The sequence below is a fragment of the Bemisia tabaci genome, chromosome 6 (genome assembly GCF_918797505.1).
Source record: "Bemisia tabaci chromosome 6, PGI_BMITA_v3".
NCBI classification, from domain to species: domain Eukaryota; kingdom Metazoa; phylum Arthropoda; class Insecta; order Hemiptera; family Aleyrodidae; genus Bemisia; species Bemisia tabaci.
This window is the reverse complement of record NC_092798.1, coordinates 23,650,812-23,670,834: the sequence shown is the minus strand read 5'-3', so window position 1 is coordinate 23,670,834 and position 20,023 is coordinate 23,650,812. Positions and strand designations below refer to the sequence as shown.

Genomic DNA, 20,023 nt, shown 5'->3' with positions numbered 1-20,023 from the left:
AAATGAGCTAGAATTAGTAGTTCCTTACTGCGAAGTATAATGTAACTATTTATGCTTATTTAACGTGTTGTCTATCCGGCTGAATCGAGGGGGAACTTCAAATGGACTGTATTTACGGAAAAGTTCCCTCGCCGGTGTTCTATTAGATTCATCGCCGCACGAAGCGAGCACGAAGCATTATTATTAATATCGTCACCTTCCGGCTAAAGTATCACAAGCGCCATGCGATGTTCAAAAATTTTCGCCGCCATTTTATTTTTTTACAAAAAAATTGTTGATCGAACCTCCTTGAAATTTTTACTAAATTTTATTGGCAGTACAAAGAAAATCCAGTGTTTTCGGACAGCTTTGTTGAACAATTTTTGAAAAAATAAAATGGCGGCGGAAATTGTTTAACGTCACATGGCGCGAGGCGACAAGATTGAAGGAAAAATTCGACCCTAATAGATCGTCTATGGGTCCCATGGAGGCTTCGAGCGAAGAATAGACTCTTTTTCTTTATTGCCAGGATCCTCAACAAAGGCCTCTGATACCCCCATTGATGACGATCAGAGTAACGTCTGAGCGAAACGGAGCTATCTCTTTCTGAAATCCAATTTTTAAACAACTTCATGTAATTTGCTCCGTAATTTTCTTGATACTTGCGTAACACTGTACAAGAAGTTCATATCTGCAAAAAAGTTTAAGGGGAAAAAACTTACCAAATGAGTATCAGAACCAGAGTAAGATAACAATTTAAAGTCCAACGCTTGAAAGGAAGCAAGGAGCAGTGATTATCTTCGTTTTGAGCCAAAAGTAACTTATCGGCCGTATACAGGAATGCGGCGATGACGAAGATACGAACATACTATTATTACGTACAGAAAGAGTTCACATATTTCTCGAATAGATAACTACTGGTGCTCCTTTTGAGATTTGTTGCCTGTACGGCAAATCTGCAGGCAATCCAAAGATGAAATGGGCAACTCTCCGTCGTCTGCGCGCAACCAGAGTAGTCCCCGATAATTTGAAAAGTGGCGCGTTAATTTGTATATTTTGCCGCGCGCGGTACTGGAATTGGCGGGAACCAATAAGCGCGAAGTTCCCAGCTCGGAACCAATGAGAATGGAAGTTTCGTTTTTGTTTTTTATTTGGTCATTTGTTTACATTTTACAACATTTTTTGAGGTTAAGTGTCCAAAATTTATTTAGTCACAGAGTTTTGAGTTACGTTACTGAAAAAAACTCTAACAACCACTGATTGCATATCAACAGCGCATTATTGCTCCTTTAAAATTTCTGTTCTTGTTTTGAAGTGTACGCAGAATGTGAGCTTACAGTGTTCGTTCTTTTTTCCCCTGCTCGAAGACCCCTGTTCGCTAGAGATTCATAGTGCTCTTATCGGGCATTCACTGTCCCTCTATCTATTATTTGCAACATGGAATCTGGGAACAACTTCGGTGTTCAAGCAACCAATGACGATGCGAGTCAGTGTAAATTATCTGCAATTAAATTAGGTTATTGGAAGGACGAGTTCTTGCAAAGCATGATTGACAGCGGTCCTCGAAGAGCCCCAGAGATCAATAGAGGATATTTTGCCAGAGTCAGAGGAGTCGGCCTGTTGATCGAGCAATTTTTTGAGGTGAGTATCTCACAGTCTCTGTTTTAGTCTCTGTTGCATCCTCAGAACAGAGAAACTGGTAGTTACAGTGGCATACCGTCAGCAAAGCATAGAGCTGGGGGATTGTCATCTTATCAAAGTGTGCAGTAATTATAGGTATCATGTTGTTTGACGGGCTCAAGATGAAAAAAGAGACCAGGCAGCAAGAGACAGCATCATTCAGGGGAGGACTGCCGTTGTAATACTAAATGGGGTCCTCTGGAATCAGGACATGTGAAAAGTAACTAAGTGCCAATTTTATGATATGGTGACAAGTATTAAGCTTTATGGTGGTAATAATGTAGCAATTTAGCAAAAATAAAGCATAATGAGAGCAACTGAAATGGATTTTTAGTGGAAACTCACTGGAATCTGGAGAAAGAACTAGGTATGTAACGAAAGAATTTGTGTGACAGTGGAGATTGCAAGTAAGTAGCATACCCACAGCATACATACACCATAGAATGACATCAAGTCCAGTTATGATGTTGTGCAGTTAGCGTGGGATAGGTATGTGCCAAAAAAAGGTCAGATGAGAGGCTCCCTAAAGAAAATTTATATTGAGTAACCCCAGTTTAAAGGCAATGGGAATGTCCCATGGAAGGATGATGGCAGGGCATTGATCAAGAGATTCAAAGATGTCAGTAGCCCAATCAGGCACACAACACTTTTAGACATTTATGGCATTTAGGTGTCTTTCTCTTTTTTTTATTTACTATTACTTTATTCTTTCAGAGAGTCGGTGGAAATGGACAAATCATCAATTTAGGATCTGGTTTCGATACCCTCTTTTGGAAATTAAAAAGCAGTAATGTACCTTTCAAAAAATTTGTGGAACTAGACTTCCCTGCTGTTACAGCAAGAAAAATATGGTCAATTAAGAAGAAACCTCTCTTGGCTAATATGATCCAAGAAGAAGGTGTGTATCCCATGTTTACTTTAATTCAATGTTCTCTTCAACTCTCTTTCGCTCTTCTAATCGAAATACCAAAATTTAACTCATTCACAGCCTTCCCTTACTTTTTTCCTTTAAATTTCAACCTTTATATTTCTCGAAGCATAGGCTCAGCTCTTTACAAGGTCTTTTCTTCATGGTGCATCATCAGTAGGGATGAATGGTTCCTTTTCTTTCATATGCAGCAAATATGCCTTTTGCTTTATTGCACATCTAAAAACAGCTTTCCCTTCATAGTTTACTTGTAAAGAGCAGAGGTTAGGTGAAAACGAGTTTCCTCTTTGAGTATGTAATTACAAAATTGAAATTTATGATTTTCCAAATCCTTAAGAAAAATTATCTTATTCTATTCATTTTATCAAAAAATTAAAAGGATGCCTTTTTGACACTATAAGTCTAATATCACCTCCACTGCTCCATGAAAGCATCTTACCAATCCCATTTGACTGCATGGCTTGTGCATACTATCATAACATCTCCATCTTTCATCAGGTGTCTAAAAATCAAGTCCTTTTCTGTTCCATAAAGGAAAAGAAAAAAAAAAATCTGATTAACCAATCTATTTGTGCTTTTACTCTTTTTCCTTAGAATTTACTTGTGATCTGATTTGATTGTAGGTGAAGAAGTTATCTTCGATAAAACAAACATCCACTCAAAGAGTTACCATTTAATCGGAGTCGACTTGAGAGACGTGAAAGATTTAGATGCCAAACTCAGGAGTATCAATTTAGATTTTTCTGCACCAACTCTTTTCATATCCGAATGTGTTCTTGTCTACATAGAATATCCTTTAGCACAGAACATGTTGTCGTGGATTTCCTCAACGTTTATCTCTGCCCTTTTCATCTGCTATGATCCAGTAAGTACTCTCAATTATTTTGTGCTTTAACATGTTTGATAAATTATTTTTGTCATGCACCTTTAGGTATTTTTTCCCTTGTTTTCTTTATGATTCAATAGGATATTTCTCTTTTTTTCTTCTTTAAGTAGTGCAAGAAGTAACATGCAGAAAAACTCCAAAAGTAAATAACTAATTTTACATGATACTATCAGGTATATAATTCCATTGTGGGAAAGCCCTTTTAAATTCCTATATGTAATACTCTATCCAAAATGTTTGCAAAATCGCCATTGAATTCACTATGTGTTATTTTTACTTATCAAGCTACACTATTTGATGTTTGTATCTCCGAACGACTGTGAATCATGGATTTTCATGAGTCTGGTAACAGGTGAAGAAAACTTAATTGTCTCGTAAAAGCAAAAGAAAGTTGTCAAGTAAGCTTCCTCCAAATAATTAAGTTCATTTAAATTTTTCAGATCAACATGAGTGATAAATTTGGAGAGGTCATGATCAGTAATCTTAGAGCACAAGGATGCCACCTTGCGGGTATTGATGCTTGCACCAGTTTAGAATCCCAGAAACAGAGGTAAGTCCTCGCATGTCCATCTAAATCTATCATTTTTTAATAATTTTTAGTTGAATATAAAAGGATGGAATTCTAGCATTCCAAGGCAAAGTGAGAAAGGTAAGCTTAATCGTGCCTGTGTGAGAGTGTAAATGAGGCCTGCAACTTTGATTTGAAGTGGCTCCCCTCAATTTTGATCCTCCAAGGCCAAATATTCACTTATATTTTAAAAACACATACCATTTATCATATTATTTTTGCTAAGAAGTGGTATCCATTTGTTACAAAGCCCTTTGGGACTCAAATTTAATGCAAAATTGCATAGCTAACAGAACTTTTCCAAAACGAAGGATATCGAATGTTGCCACTACATTTCTGAATATTAGTTGTTTTCATCTAAATTATTTTCTATAGCTGGCAAAATATTCTCTGTTTCAATTTGAGATTGATGGAAAATGTTATGGATTCCCCCTCCTACAAAGTGGATTTGCCTTTGCCACATTTGGAGTTAAGATAGACCTTACCATTCGTAAATCCTGAGAAATAGGGGTTGTCGATGCCTATCAAAATATTCCCCAAGGAAGGTCTCGAGAAGTTGACAGTATTTTTATTTATTCCTTGTGGCAAACTTGGTGATGAAAGTTTTTGTTCCAAAGCTTCGTCTTGAGCCTTTGTCAGGATACAGATGAAGGACTTGCTGTTTGAGTCATCCTGTGCTGATGGACAGCCAAAGAATGAGTATTTCTTCCTCTGAAGAACCAAAGATCCAGAATCATCAATTTTTATTAAGAAATTTTTTTTTTTTTTTTTTCAATCCTTCTTTATAGGTATCTAAGTGCTGGCTGGGACGGTGTGGATGGAGCTGATATGTGCAGTATATATGGAGCCATTCCATATGCGGAGCGATCTGTGATAGAAAAAATAGAATTCCTTGACGAACAAGAATTACTAACACAGCTTTTTCAACATTACTCAATTTGTTGCGCGTGGAAAGGGAAAGAACTGGAGAACATCAGCATCACATAGCAAGTAACTCACTTGCTGAATGAAATATGCTCCGAAGAGTTCCCTAAAATTCTCAAGTTCTAAATTTATTTTCTTTTTCAAAAGTTCTTACTCAGATCGTCCACCTCCTACCTCAACCACAAGTATTCCTCTTCATTCAGAATGACACCCCAGCTGCTTAAAAATTATAGTTTGAAAATGTTTTAAGCAATACACTAAAGCTGAATTGACCTCTAGGAAGCTCCCTGAAGAAAAAGACTTATCTCACTCAACAAATTTCTGTTAAAATCTCAAAGCATTAATGATGGTAAAAAATTGATGGTTAGATGTCAACTGATCTGTCTTTTTGCAGTAACAGCTATTATTTTTCATTAGCTTGATCAACAAAAAAAGAGGTCTTGACCTTATGTCTTTCGTTCTTCTCATTAAGTTGAAATAAAAGATTTAACTTAATTTCAGTTAGTGGTAGGGATTTAAAAAAATCTGTTTGGGAATCGAGTTTTGCTTTGCTGGGATGGTGTGCTATGGTCAACCAAAAATGCCTCTGTAAGTCTCCAATTGAACATTGTTTCAGTTGGACAAATTCATCTGATGTGCCAGGGCTTCTAGGATTAATTTTTTCCTCACAGTAATAAATCCTAGAGGTTGAAGTAGATTGACTGAAGGCATTTTTCTGGAAAAATTGTGACCAATTAAAATTATTTGTATGTGACATCAATATCATCATCATCATCCGTCAATTGATTTATATTTTTATATTGGTGCTTCAAAAAGCCTCAAGTTTTTTAAGCAGAAAGTTGAAATCCGTAAGAACTTGTCATATTGATGACCAAAGTCAGAAACCATGAAACTCCATTGCGATATTTCAAAATTACCGCTCCTATTTCATTTTTTTATGAGAAAAAAGCCATTCTCATGACTTGTAAACACAATATTCTGTCAACACAGTAGCATAATTCAGACAATTTTCAAGAAATTATACTGACTTGTTTTCCAAAGAAAAAATAAATTATGAGGGAGAGTCTGCATCGTCGCAAAAGGAGATATGTGGTTTCTCACTATGGCCATCAGTTGGGCATGGTCAGTAAAATTTTCATTGTATGTCAATAAGTATCAAGCGGCTTCAGTTATTTTCTTTGTTATAAAAAAGAACAGGAATTATGAACTTCTTCAAAATCTGTCACAACAGTTATGCTGGAAGACCCCTTTAATTTCCATTTTTTGAAAGTAGCATCTTGTCCCACATGGTTTTATTCCCATGGATCTTGATTTTTTTAGAGGTTCAGCTGGTGTTTGAGGAATATTGAGGTTGCCATCAGATTTAGAGGTTTTGAATTCCTTAGCAAAATTATCCACTAAGCAAATATTTCTGAAAGTTTTAAAAAATCAATTAATTCCATTATTTTAATGTTTGGCGCTGAGCAGAGGCCAAAATAATGTTAAAATCATGAACTTATGTTGAGGGTTAAAACTCCTCAAATCATTGTCAATCTTACGTGATATTGTTATAACTTATATTTAGTGGAACTTTTTGTGCATATGAAAAATCGTTCAGCAAGTGAGAGCTTGAATTTAATTGAGGGGGTCAATGTGCAAGGGGCTGAATTCTTTTGGCATACCGAAAAGTCAAGTTTTGACTCAAAAAATGTATTCGTAATATTGAACTTCCAATGTTTTTTTGAACTCATCATTGAAGTTCAGTGTGAACATTCATATTATGAACAGTTTCCTTATTTTTGTACCTCCCTACAAGGTGAATGAATCATTATGATCCAAGTTATGTTGACCTTGCTCACTGATCACTTCAAGTTAATTATATGTGAATTCTTCAATGCCTTGATGACATCTGAATTTACACTATTGAATTTCCTGTAAGAGTCATCAACCAGATACCTCTGTATGGTTTTTTCTAAAAACCTTAAGTGTGGAAAGCCAGATACTCCAGGCATTTCTCCATGTTTTCCTATAATCAAGTTTCTTAAACATTTCAAGTTCTCAGGTGAAGCTTAGTTATACCTGCCAAGCCCATCTTATTTTTTTCCTTTTTAGGTCAAATTATATTACATTGCTAAAGGAGGAAGTACAGGTCAGGCTACAGAAATACTTTTTCTGTATGTAAAGTGTGCTCAGAAGAGTAAAACGTAACATTTCATCTTTAGAAGAGAAAAATTGCATTTCTGAGCAAAGATATTGAAGTGAGTTAGCATGACTCACTTATTGAGATGTTTGTATATTGATAATATTTTCATCTAACTCGGAATAACTCTTCCAAAATCAACAAGGTCATTTATATCTCGTAACTTGTCAGCCGATAACATATAATTGTTGCCTTAGCCCATGGGAACTATAACTGGCCCATTGCAATATCGCCAAAAAAACTAAGATACAGGATAAAATTGGTATGTATGTATCAAATTCTGTGTTTGGGTTGACAATGGGTCAGTCGCACCTTTTTTTTTTTAAAGTTCATTTCCTAAAAGCACAGAGTGAACTAAGCTCCAGGATTTTTTTCAGATTTGTTTTAATCCTTAATGGCAAAAAAAACGGGTGCCCTATTGATGTTGGAAGCTTAAGCTTAATGTAAAGTTGGTCGAATGAACGTTGAATGTTGCGCCATGAACCCCCAATCCATCCCTGCTTCTGAGATGTGATCTCTTTGTTCACAATAATTGTTCTGTAGATACTGCTGCGCACCAAAAACAGAATCTTCATTCTCGAGTGCATTCTATACCCAAAAAGTTCATTTCTGCTGTGCGGCCTGCCTCCCACTCCCCCCCTCCCTAAGCCAATGAAATCTTTCCTGAAAAAAATAATCTTCTAATAGGGGTGCTTAGGCCTCAAATTTTTAGAGTCCTCTATAGGGACCCAATGGCATGGAACAATCTCATGAGACGACGACTTCAAACTTTTGGTTTTCTCGAACTTACCATGATCATGTCAAAATTAAGTATCAGAAATTTGCTAACCAGCTTCAGTTGGAAAAAAGGCATTGAGTTTGTTTCAGGTGAAAAATTAATGTCGTAGTTTTCCATCTTTCGTACCTATCCTATCAATAATGCCAAGAGCAGACAAATAAATTTGATCATAGTTTTCTGTGTTTCGTTAAGAAAGGTATTTTCATTTTGTGATAATCTTATTTATTTTGTAAGAAATTTTTTGTTTTCCCTTCAAATGTTGTGCATTGTCTACTCTCTCGCATAGAAACAGATGAAAGCAATCACAGCTCGATCAAACTGTAGTTTGTGAGAAAAAACTGTCATTTTTATTGGATAGAAGAGAAAAACTGCACCACAAAACTATTTTTCCATTTCTTCGAACTGCAGTGTCATTATATTATAAGCTAACAAATATTAATCACTGAAGTATTATAGATGCTCTGTAAAGGACTTCAAAAGAGATATTCATGTATGAAAACAAACTCTTTGTAATTGGTAGTCAAAATATAGCATACTTCATGATAGCTTCTCCTGAATTTAAATAAAAAGATGGCACCGGCCTCAATCGGTAACATTATATCGACGGTGAAACTGCAAAAATGCATATGCAGGTCTGCGACCTTGTTAGCTTCCTGCCATACTTTATTTTTTAAGTAAAATAGAAAGCTTCTTGACACCATATCATGAAAAACTTCCGTGGTTATTTTCTTGGTGTCAAGAATATTTTGTGGAATTTTCAAGCCATAATGTTGGTTTGTTCTCCCTAAGAAAAATAAAATTGGAGTGTGGATTTTGTAACCCAGTAAAAAAAAAATACGCGTTTTTGCAGTTTCACCATTGATATTGTTTCAATCAAACCACCTCTCAACAAGTAAGGCTCCGCTATTAACTGAATTAATTCATTCAACATGGTTTCTGGTGTAAATACAAGTGTTATGTGTCTTGGATTTCTGTTATGTATTACTTTGGCAATAGCTTTCGAATGCTCAAAAAGGGGGAAAAAAACGGAGTGTATTTGTATTTCATTTCAAAAGCCTATGTCAGTTTTTTAACCTAATTTTTTTGAATTCTCTAATATCTTTAACTGTATTCTCCACTTTTGGTTGTTCACCTATTTTCCTATAGCTTAGCGAGATGACCAATCTTCAATCAACAACAACAACTTATTTTCCTCTCCTTTTCCCCATGTTACTCATACTTTTAATATTAGTTCATATCTGATAGATTTCAGTAAGAAGGGAGATCTTTGAAATATTGCTGATAATGCAATCAAATTTAAATTTTTTGTTTTTAGGATCAAACCAAAGACGAACAGCCAAAGACTTTCAAAAAAAAAGTTTATGATTTCATCAAGATCTTGTCCGGAGAAATGTCAAAGAGAAAATGTCTTGTCAAAGAGAATTGAATGCTTCTTAATTTTTTTGTTATCGTATAATCAGTTATAGAAATTGTGTTAGCCAATTGAACATTTTAAATCCTGTTGCATGCTGTCTTAATTTTTGTATTTTTTTTCCTACGAAATTGAAATTAGATATATTTGTGGTGAAACTAGACTAACTTCTACCTTGGTAATGCTAATATCTATAAAATCTAACAGTTATCTAAAATTTGTAGGTGTCTAAAGAAAATCATACTAATAAGTACCACTCGCTGAGAACTGTTGTTGGTTTTCCAGCCTGAAATAAAAATGTATCCGAACTTTGCATTCCTGAAATCCAGGATGTCCGCTCTTATTTTACCACCAATATACAAAGAACTATCCACCCCATCTTTATTAAAGAAAGATAAGCAAACTTTAATGCTTGATATGTATACTGAATATTCTGCTAATAGGGAAGAATAATCAAGAAAGTTTTGAAGAAATTACGTTGACTTGTTTTCCAAAGAAAAAATAAAGTACGAGATACGTGGTTTCACACTTATGCCATCGATATGTAACATCAGTAGGTATGCTTTTAATACATTTCATAATTATGATGTCTAAGTATATGATCCTATTTTGCATGCACCCAGAAACCTCATCGGGAATGAAGCTAGAGCACAACCTTACACATGACCTCCATCTTGAGTTGAAAAGTTAAGCTTAACGTTTCCATGTGCCACAGCCTTTCTAGAGTGGAAAGTAAAATTATACTACAATGTCTCCAAGTGAATGTTCAGCAAAAATGACCTTCGCTGAAAATTAATAAATGAATGAATTGTTGTATTGAAAGGTGCCTAACTCAGAAAAATGAAAAATTCGTATATTGCAGAAAAAGAGGTTTAAGGGTTTTAAGAACGTTTACCCTCCAAAATTTTATTTGTCATTTTACATTACCTAGATAGACAAGAGACTTTTTTTTTTTTTTTTTTTTTTTTTAACTTCAAAGTTTACTGTTGCACTAAGAAGGGACCTGAAATTTTTTATGTTTGGGTACAAGCTCTTTTTGGCAACTAAATAACATGTACCAAAAGCATTTTTTACTCATAGAATTCTCTCGGCTGAATTCAGTTTGTTTCATTTTATGGATTTTATTTTCCTAAGTTGGGTGCATTTCAAAACAAGTGATTCGCATACTATCCATGCATCCATTAAAATAATTTAAATTAGAAACAAGATCCAAATATGTGAAATCAGATTGTAGTGATTATCGCATCACAGTCTACAACTCATCAAGTGGTGCAATAATTTGTTAACGTTTTCTACATTTTTTAAGTGTACAGGTTATCTTTGACACTTTGATTTCTTCATAATAAAGTGGCTTCTAATCAATCAGTGTTCATTCAATTTAAGCAGACCCCTCTTGCCTTTTCACCAATAAAAAGAACTTTCTACAATCATTTTCAACTTGGTCTTTGCCTCAAGTTTGAGTGCTTTACTTAATTTTTCCTTTCATTATCTTATGACCACTGAGATGGTCATTATCATTTTCATAAGATCTCAGGATTCTAGACTAGGACGTCACTACAACAAGTTTACAGTCCCTCCAAACTGTCATGGTAGAAAGAGAACAACTAAGTAGGAAACTGGTGCAGCAAAGTATTGTGGGGGAGAAAGTCTCTTCAATCATAAATATTTTTTCTTCAACAACCCATCAACAGAGCTCATATGAACAATCTGCGATCAAGTCTAGTACGTCACTCGCTAGTTTGATTTCTTCTAGCAGCTGAACAGAGGAGAATCCAAGTTTTCTTTACACTTGTTTTCCTAGTATCATGTCAAATCATGTTTAAACTTGAAAGCGGTATACTTTCAAGTGTTGTATTCACCTCTATTCAAATAGGACCACTGAGCAAGGCGAAAAATCAAGTGCTACAGCATATATTTCCATCAAAATGACCCTGCACACTCCTTGTGGGAATGTGTGCCCTGTTCGATTTTCCATTTTTTAATAGATCTAAACTCATCCATGGATGCTGATCTAAAGTCATCATTGTGCCAACTTCCTATGAGGCACCATTTTAGCACAGTTCGCATTTGAAATTCAGTAATTACTTGAATAAATGAAGGCAGCGAGGCAATTCAGAGTCGAAAAGATCTCTCTATCTTTCAGTACCGGCTGAAACAAGGAAAAAACAGGAAAGCCTCAGTGTATTAAGGTACCCCTACAATGCCGAGCAGTAGTCTTGTCTTAGATTCTGCAAGCCTTTTCATTTTACCGTCCAAATCAGTTCCTTTCTTCTCTTTTCCACTCTCTACCTTACCACTTACCAGCTAGAGCTTTCCCTGTTAAATTGCGGCGCTGCCTTCTTTTAATCAAGTAATTATTGAATTTTTAAAAGCAGACTGTTCCAAAATGGTGTCTTGTAGGAAGTAGGCGCAATGATGACTTTTGATCAGCATCCATAGACAAGTTTAAATCGATCAAAAATTGAAAATCGAACAGAGCATACATTCTCATAAGGAGTGTGCGGGGTCTTTTCACATGGGACACATTGAACATATCCAAAACTTCCAAAATTACCTTTCAAGTAAGAAATAAACGTCCATATTTTAAATATTGTAAGTTCGAAGTTTCTGTTTCTGAAAAAAACCTTTATAATTTAGGCCATATTAGGCATTAAAATCAACCTATGTATTGTGCAAATAACTACAGTTTAGCTTCACACACATTTTCCCACATTCCTGGTAGAAGATATCCTTGATTATCTCCAAAAAAAAATTTGGTACACAGGAAAATTTTTCCATCATAAAATATACCAAAATTACTTTGGTGCCCGATTTTACTCGAGAAGATTCCAGTTTTTCTGTTAGTTAATAAAAACAAAATGTATTATTTTCTAACTTTTATGTTGAATTTGGAAAGTTTCACTGCAACTATAATATTCTTTGTGAAATATTGACAGAGAATCACGAGTGCATTTAAATTTTGCACCATGTCTGGTAGTCTATTGAATTTATTAACTGACTTGACAATTAACATGTTCCCTCTATACCAGAGATTGCAAAAATTATAAAATACACATGTATAAAACACAAAATTACTTTATTAAAAAAAATGTTATGTGCACATGTCTCATGATAAAAAATCAATGTTGCTTCTAGAAAAATCATTTTTTTTTCCAAATATTCACCAGAGGAAAAACATAATTCAAATTCTGCAGTTCTGGTGAGTTTTTTACTCATTAAGATTGTCTTCTTCGTGCAGCCGGAGAATGATATACAAAGAGATCAGATTCGTCTGCAGAAAACTGTATATAAACAAGCTGTTGTCAGACCATAAAAAGTGTGGCTTCGGTGGTTCACTGAAAAAGAACAAGGGAAAAAAATATTTGAATGAGGTGGAATCAATTTCAAAGAGCAAATATTACACACTGACTTCACTTTTCCATGCAACAGGCATGAGGGATGAAAATTCCGTGACTAAGCCGCTTGCTGAGGTCAAAAACAGGGCTACCCAAACCCCTAAGAATTTTAACATTGCCAACGGTAAAAAAGCATGAAAAAGTAAGGGAGAACATTAATTTTCATTCTCCTCAGCAACTTCGCCCGTCACTCACAGCAGGCATCAATTGGCAGAAAAACCCTATTTCCCGGAATCAAAGTCGGCTCATCGCACGTTTTACCGACTTTAACTGCCAGAAATAGGGCTTGCTGCCATCATGAGAGACTACATAAAAAGGTTTGCCAAGTCACAAAGTATTGTCCGACCAATCAGCATTAACAGAACTTAGCATGGCAAATTGTAAAAACAAACAGAGAAATGGAATATATGTCGGAGGCAAATATGGAGTCAAATCAGGCCTGGGCAGATACTTAAGTTTTCAATGTTTACAAGGTTTTTCATGTTTTCACAAATCCCTCCCTAATTTTCAATATTTTGAGACCGAAAATACGTAAAAGTACAAATTGTCATTTTATTTCCCGTTCAGAAATGCTCCTCATAATTCTTCAACTGCCCAAATTGTGAAAACTTTTGATTTTACGAAATTCTGCATGTTCTGAGGGAAATTTGCATTCAAGGACTAGAAAAAACGTATTTATAGTATGTATGTAGTACAGAACAAGTTTTAAAAGGGAATTCAATTCCGCATGATCAGAGACTTATTTTGTCTACAGTCAGCAAAATAATCAGAATTTCAGTCTAGGTAAGAATATTTAACTATTTGCCTAGGCATTTAACAAAATGCCTGATTTGACTATTTGCCTTCGACATATAGAACAATCTTTCCTAGAGAGCCTTTGAGAAAGGTGCCATTAATTTTTATTTTCCTTCTTTTGTTTTTTAGAAACACTTATTCTTCCTATCCATTGTGTGTGAAAAGACATTGATTCAAGGTGTGAGACCTTAAAATTCGCAACAGTGGAAAATAAGGACCACCATAACAGCATAGAACCTCAGAATGTTAAAGAAATTGATAAGTCAAAAGAATCCTGAAGTCTTAGTAAAAGTTGATCTCATTGCCATCCAATTCTTAAAATTTGAGATTGACTTCCTAAAATTTTAAAAAATAATTTTCTCAAAAATTGTTTTGGCAACCAATTAAAAGAACAGACCAAGAGGTTTAAAATAATCTAAAAATTAGGTCTATAGCTGCCACAGATTGCTGAGCTTTGTATCTCTAAAATTTTAACTGTCAACCTAAAAATTGGCTGCCTTTTATTTAAGTCAATTTAGAAAATGAGTCAAAAAGCTTGCAATCACTTTTTTTTTTCTTCAGTAAATTACAAAACCGAACTTCATCAAAATCTGGCTAAGTAAAATGTTAAACGTTTTCCCTTGATTTGACGCAGAATGACTTGAAACACATCTAAGACTCTGCTAAAAGTGTCCATAAGCTTAACTACAGCCATTTAAACAAATTAACTGGAAAAGAAATTCAAGGTTTGACAACGAAAGAACCCTGCACAGAACGGGGAGCTAAGTGGCTCCCAGTTTATTCTGATGTAACTTTAATAGATTGACAAAGAGTTCATCATCGGCACAAAGCCAAAAAATTAGCTCATTCTAACCAGTAACGGCCAAGACATAAACGATTTAACACAGGATATTTTCTGTGCAGTGGAGGTAAATAAGCACTCTGCATCGTATTTCCTTGCCTTTGAAGAACACTTTGGCAGAGTAACACCTTTTCTCCTCCAGGTAACTACGACCTCATACTGTTTCCATTCACTCTATCAGTACTTTCATACGAACACTCAGGCCAGCTCCGGCAGTGCGATATAAAGTCTCTCTATTGCAACTCTCCTCTGAAATGACTAGCGGTTGCTTAAACAGAATCAGCAGATGTGGGAGGAAGGATTTAATATGGCCTTTGTAGCCTACAAGCATTTAACTGCATGTGAGACCTAATCGAGAACGCCGAACAACTAGAGGAGAGAGGACTCGCAATTCTTCCGCCATGCTTTGACATGATATAAAATAGTTCCGGTTCAATCGTGAATATCTCGGCTTCTACTCATTAGAATGAGGGAATTTTTGGCTTTGTGTTACTAATGAACTTTGCGCCAATCTAATGAAGCTTCATCAAAATATACCGGGAGCCCCTAAACACCCTGTTCTGCAAGGGGCTCTTCCTTGATTTTTCTCTGACCTTACCACTGAGTATTATTTGTTTGATTTTTCCTATTTTTACCAACTCTTCAAAAACTGTCATTTTGGTACTAGTTTCCTAAAATAAAATCATGTGGCTGTTTACCTTGCTTCGTCTCTTATTGTTGTCTTTTCCTTTGCCTTTCTTGTTTTTGTTCAGCTTTCCTTGCAAATGGAGCACTTTACTTCCTACTTTTTCCAATTTTACCCTGTTCTTCTTGGATCGTCCTTTTACTTTCAGAGTTGGTCCACTGGTTCCGCCTGCTTCATTGTCGCTCTCTGGTTCAGATTTTACCTAGAGAAGAATTTTCAAACCACAAAACTATTAGAAACCTATTTTAACAATGAGTACAGTGTTCAAGAGATCAGTTCCTCCACATGGAAAATTTTTCAACACACTCTGGAGAATATTATGGTATAAAACAAATGAAACTCCCGTCAATTTGAAAATTCATGGTTCTGCAACTGTTTTACAAGAATGATTGAGAGAGAGAGATTGTGAAATTCAATGTCATTTTTGGTAATGGTCATGCTGTGAAGAATGTGACTTCAAGGTGGAGAGGATGCTGCTTCATGCCAACGCCAGGTGGGTATTTTTGCCGTGATGTAGAAATGAACATTTTTTTGCTCGCTGCCACCTTTTATATTTTCTCCATGATGTATGGCTTTGACAGCTGGATTGTAAGCACATCACATTTGCCCAAGTTGCCAACTTCAAGAAAAATTAGAGAGCCATGATTTCAAAAGTATCCATGTTAAGATATGTGAGGATTAATTACAAAAACAGGCAGGCAAATCAAATAAGATGCAAATCGAACCATTTCTTACTGGAATATGCGATGTATAATAAATACACCTAGAAATAACATTTTCAAAATAATACATTAGTATGCTTTGCTGAGTAGCATTTCTGAGAAAATCTCTTAAAGGTTGCATTGGGGAGATGGTACACTAATTCCAGGATTTCCATAATTTCGTTATTTTCTGATTCTCTGACTTTTGTCTGATTGCAAAATTTCCGAATTTGCCAACTTTTCCTGATCTTTGAACAAGACTTATACCTAGGCTTTCTTCCATCATATTCAGGGTGTCTACGAAAACAGACTGACCAAAACTTAGTACTTTTACAGTGCTTTTTCAGTACATTCTCAAGAAATTCAGTACCCCCTCAATAGAAAAATTCAGTACTTTTTCAGTACCTCCTTTTGACAAAATTCGAAAAATTTCAAAAATTTGAATATCTCCCTCAAATTGAGACATTAATTACCAAAAAATTAAAACAATTTCGGACCTTTTGCAGAACTTCCGCACTTTTTCAGTACTCCCAGACTTTCCGGAAATTCCTGACTTGTAGACACCCCGCACTTAGACTTTCTTCCTTAATATTTTAAAAATAAATGTTGTCCTCTTCAAAAGCGGCAACATGTCCATCACAATTTGACTTAAAAAATAAAATCAAACCACTAAAAAAAACGGTAATGGACTCATTCTTCACCTCAGTCTTTACTTCAGCCATCTCCTCATCATCGTTTCCATCTTCCTCCATTTTTTCAGCCTTCTCTACTTTCACCTTAGCCGGAGCTCCTCCTTCTTGGCCTGCCTTCATTGCCTTCCTTAGCTTCTTCTTCTGCATTTTCTTCAATCGAGCTTCCCTCCTCTTGACAGAGTTTGGCACAGAGCCTTCAGCAGTTTTGAGGATGGCAAAAAGTTCTTCCGCTGTTTTTGAATGTTTTGCTTCAAACCCACCAGACAAGATTATGAGATTCTGTAAATGGAGATAGGATGCAAGATATTAGAAAGGAGTTAGGGACAAATATTTTAATTTTCTTACGTATGTTATATGTTTTGGCTAATTAACAGGCATTTGCAACACTCTACTAAGGTTATGATAAAATATTGACAAAGCCCTTCGAAAAAATTCGGAAATCTGGCACTAGATACACTTTTACGTTCACACAGTGATCCATTGTGTGACACTCTGCATTTTAAAATCTCCCTACCTGAGCCAAATGGAACATTTTCTTCACCCTCTTCTTTAAAAAAACTTGATCTGTAAGTAAGTATGTTCACCACAATAAAGGGAATATTACTTAAATTCTATCTTCTTGAAAACCCGTAAACTCATATCACTTAATGCGAGTCAAGTCCAGGGGACATAAATTTTAGTTGCATTTAAATGACAGTTGGAAACTCTCAACACTCACCACAAAACTTTTCTTTGTTTTTCTGGGCACATAACGAACAAATTGTGGCTCAAGGCACTTCTCCAACATAAGTTTATGTACATCAGATGTATCACTGCGGGCAAGGACATCCTTTAAAATTTCAATCCATCTATCCTGTTTCAATTTATCTGTTGCTAGTCGCTGCTCTAAAATTTTTTTCCGCGCTGCTTCATCATGATTAGTTTTTTTCTTAGGCTCCTTAGTCTTCTTATCAGATTTCTCTTTCTTTCTGTAAAAATCAAATGGTCACGTTATTATCTGAGTTGAAATAGGATAGTACATCTTGGTGATGTAATTCTCCACTGAGTCAATATTGGGGTCGGTGCGAATATCTGCGTTTCTCTCATACCATTCAGCTTTACCAATGCAGCACAGGATTTTCATCTGCATTAGTTCAATTTTATCTAGATTTGACTCGACTGCACAACCCCACAATTGGCAACCGTAACTCCAAACCGGCCTCAACATTGACTTGTAGAGAAGCAACTTTAGTTGTAGGGAAAGTCGAGATTTGCGCCCCAAGAGCCACTGCATATTTGAGAATTTAAGTCGCAGTTGAGCGACCTTTTAATGATGTGAGCGCCCCATCTGAGCCTGGAATCCAGGTGGAGGCCAAGATATTTAGTGATGGTGTCGATAGGGATCTGAATTTCCCCTAAAAGTAAGGGAATGTGGGTAAACCATCTAATTGAGAAAAGAACTTCAACCGATTTACTTAGATGCATTAAGTTTAGTCTTCAATCGATTTAGACATGTTAAGTTTAGTGACAAAAATTTATGATAAACTGCTAAGGGCAAAAAAAGGAAAAGAAAAAACCCCTGCATCATCGAACCCTTCTCAATATTACAAAACTATGGTATTCAACCATGCCAGTCAAGGTAGATTGACGGAACTATCCCCACAACTCGCCCATAATTTGGTCTGAAATTTCTAAATCTTTGAAAGGGAAAAAATTAAAAGTTGAGAAATAAAAAGATGGCTTGCTCTTGAACTCACGATCGGAAAGCAGCGTGACAACACAGGTGACATTGCCCTCCCTGGTGTACCACTGCTAAGTTCAAAGGGCAACTTACATTCAAAGATGGATTTATCAAACGGTCAATTTACTACCTGCTAAGATGATGAAGATCAGTGTTCGAAACTCACCTTGGAGTTTCAGGAGTCATGTGGCGCATCCAGCTCGATTTTTAGGGGCCAAATTGACTTTTTGCCTATGGATCACGGCGCATTTAGTGACAAGTTAGATGCAACATGTTTTAGGTACAGAACTAGTAGCTGTTACTTGGGGGAAATTTCGAATAATCAACAAACAAAAAACTATCATTGTAATTTTTTTTTTTTTAGGGGGGGGGGGAATTTAAAGGGGCCACGATGGCGCAGAGCCTTCATCTTTGGGCGCCATGAACGATTTCTTAGGCGCATTTGGCGCCTGTGAGTTCCAAACACTGAGGTAGAATAGATTTCAAAGCTGGCATGAAGGAGCTGGGAATTTGAAAACTAAACCACAAAAGGGCTTTTTTTTTATCGCAGATCAGGGTGGATCGCACAGGATCGGAATCCTGAGCGATCCAAAGTGTTCCAAGTGATAAAAAAATCCAAACTTGGAATTTGGTTTGATTTGTTATTGTTTTGATTTGTTGGGGACGGCAACTTCCTCGCATTACATTAGGATCACAGTGGATCGCGAGCTCGCCCCACCTCGAAAGAGCGAGCCAGCGTTCCACCCTGATCCACCTGGAACGCTTGGATCATGGCTGAGGAACGGAATAAAAAAATACGGATGTTCATCGCGATAGACCGTGTTCCACTGCGTTCCGCATAAAAAAAAAGCCATAAAGGTGACTGGGGAGATAAATAGAACATCAATACTGAGAAATTGGAAAAGGAAGAAACTTATTAAGAGCGGCATTGAGCCACATTAAATGAAAATTCCTGAATAGGGGAGTTGCAACTCACATTTTTTTCGATTTCTTTGAAAGATTCTTGACACCGATAGCGCTTTTGCCAATTTTTACTTCTGTGTTGTTGACTGAGACAATCATTTTGTTTGGTCCTAGGACAAAAAAGGAAATAACACAATGAAGTTTGCTATTATACATAAAAATTGATTCAGATTGGCTGCCAGAAATTCAGCTCTTAAGAGGGCCATACTAATCAAAATTGAAAGATTGTGATCAGACAAATTTATTGAATACACAAGATAAACAGCAGATCTGGGTTCGAAAAAGGCCTGCGGGCTTCCTTCCCTCTCTAATAAAACTTGTTGAGCTACGACATTCCCCAGTCGGAGGCTTGTACTTAGACCCTCTTAAATGTTGAGTGATTAACTTACAATTAATTACGTTGCGTTTGCAAGAATTCATTTAAAATCCCTTCCTGTTGATCATTAATGACTAACTTCAGTGCAAACATGTGATGCTCATGTTCTTCGGCACATCCGTTTTCAACAATCTCATAAAATATGAGCTTGGATGAAAGAATCATTCTTACGAAATTAAAGTTGGATTGAGGGTTGATAACGAAGATAAGTAACACAAAAATTACAGATAAATAATGTAAAAAAAAATACTCACTTGGTGAAATGGATTAACAGAGCCACGTGCAAGGCAGTAAAAAGAAAATTAGAAGAAAGACCTAACCTAAAACAACAAATACCTCACGTTTTTCAAAATGACGTCATGAAGGATGTCAAGATTCGAGATCGAGAGGCTGGCACTTGAATAATTTATAAGCTCATAATCAGTGATAATTCTCTGCTCACATACCCAATAAACTTTGAAAGCTTTTGAAATATTCTCAATATTCTCCTTATTTAATTTGAGTTAACTGATTAAAATGTGA

General features: G+C 35.9%; 2 protein-coding genes across 2 annotated transcripts; one reads left to right on the top strand and one right to left on the bottom strand.

The window, feature by feature from the left end:
* The first annotated feature begins 1,156 nt into the window (after positions 1-1,156).
* On the top strand, positions 1,157-10,695 carry LOC109042686 (leucine carboxyl methyltransferase 1). The gene is made up of 5 exons (XM_019059571.2): positions 1,157-1,620; positions 2,374-2,557; positions 3,211-3,452; positions 3,914-4,023; positions 4,830-10,695. The coding sequence occupies exons 1-5, from the start codon at positions 1,417-1,419 to the stop codon at positions 5,026-5,028; spliced, it is 939 nt and encodes a 312-aa protein (XP_018915116.1). The 5' UTR covers positions 1,157-1,416; the 3' UTR covers positions 5,029-10,695.
* A 1,697-nt stretch (positions 10,696-12,392) lies between these two features.
* Positions 12,393-19,898, bottom strand: LOC109042689 (uncharacterized). The gene is made up of 6 exons (XM_019059573.2): positions 19,756-19,898; positions 19,139-19,235; positions 17,161-17,410; positions 16,452-16,721; positions 15,063-15,251; positions 12,393-12,668 (listed from the first exon to the last, which is right to left on the bottom strand). Exons 2-6 carry the CDS (start codon positions 19,222-19,224, stop codon positions 12,666-12,668), a joined length of 798 nt encoding a protein of 265 aa, XP_018915118.1. The 5' UTR covers positions 19,225-19,235; positions 19,756-19,898; the 3' UTR covers positions 12,393-12,665.
* Positions 19,899-20,023: the final 125 nt, after the last annotated feature.

Bases quoted from the DNA above. Each gene is read 5' to 3' on its own strand.
- LOC109042686 (XM_019059571.2), top strand. From the start codon at position 1,417: ATGGAATCTGGGAACAACTTCGGTGTTCAAGCAACCAATGACGATGCG. The intron at 1,621-2,373 runs GTGAGTATCTCA...TTATTCTTTCAG, and splicing joins TGATCGAGCAATTTTTTGAG to AGAGTCGGTGGAAATGGACA. The intron at 3,453-3,913 runs GTAAGTACTCTC...TAAATTTTTCAG, and splicing joins TTTTCATCTGCTATGATCCA to ATCAACATGAGTGATAAATT.
- LOC109042689 (XM_019059573.2), bottom strand. From the start codon at position 19,224: ATGATTGTCTCAGTCAACAACACAGAAGTAAAAATTGGCAAAAGCGCT. The intron at 16,722-17,160 runs GTGAGTGTTGAG...CTCCATTTACAG, and splicing joins AAACAAAGAAAAGTTTTGTG to AATCTCATAATCTTGTCTGG. The intron at 15,252-16,451 runs GTGAAGAATGAG...ATTCTTCTCTAG, and splicing joins TGGCTGAAGTAAAGACTGAG to GTAAAATCTGAACCAGAGAG.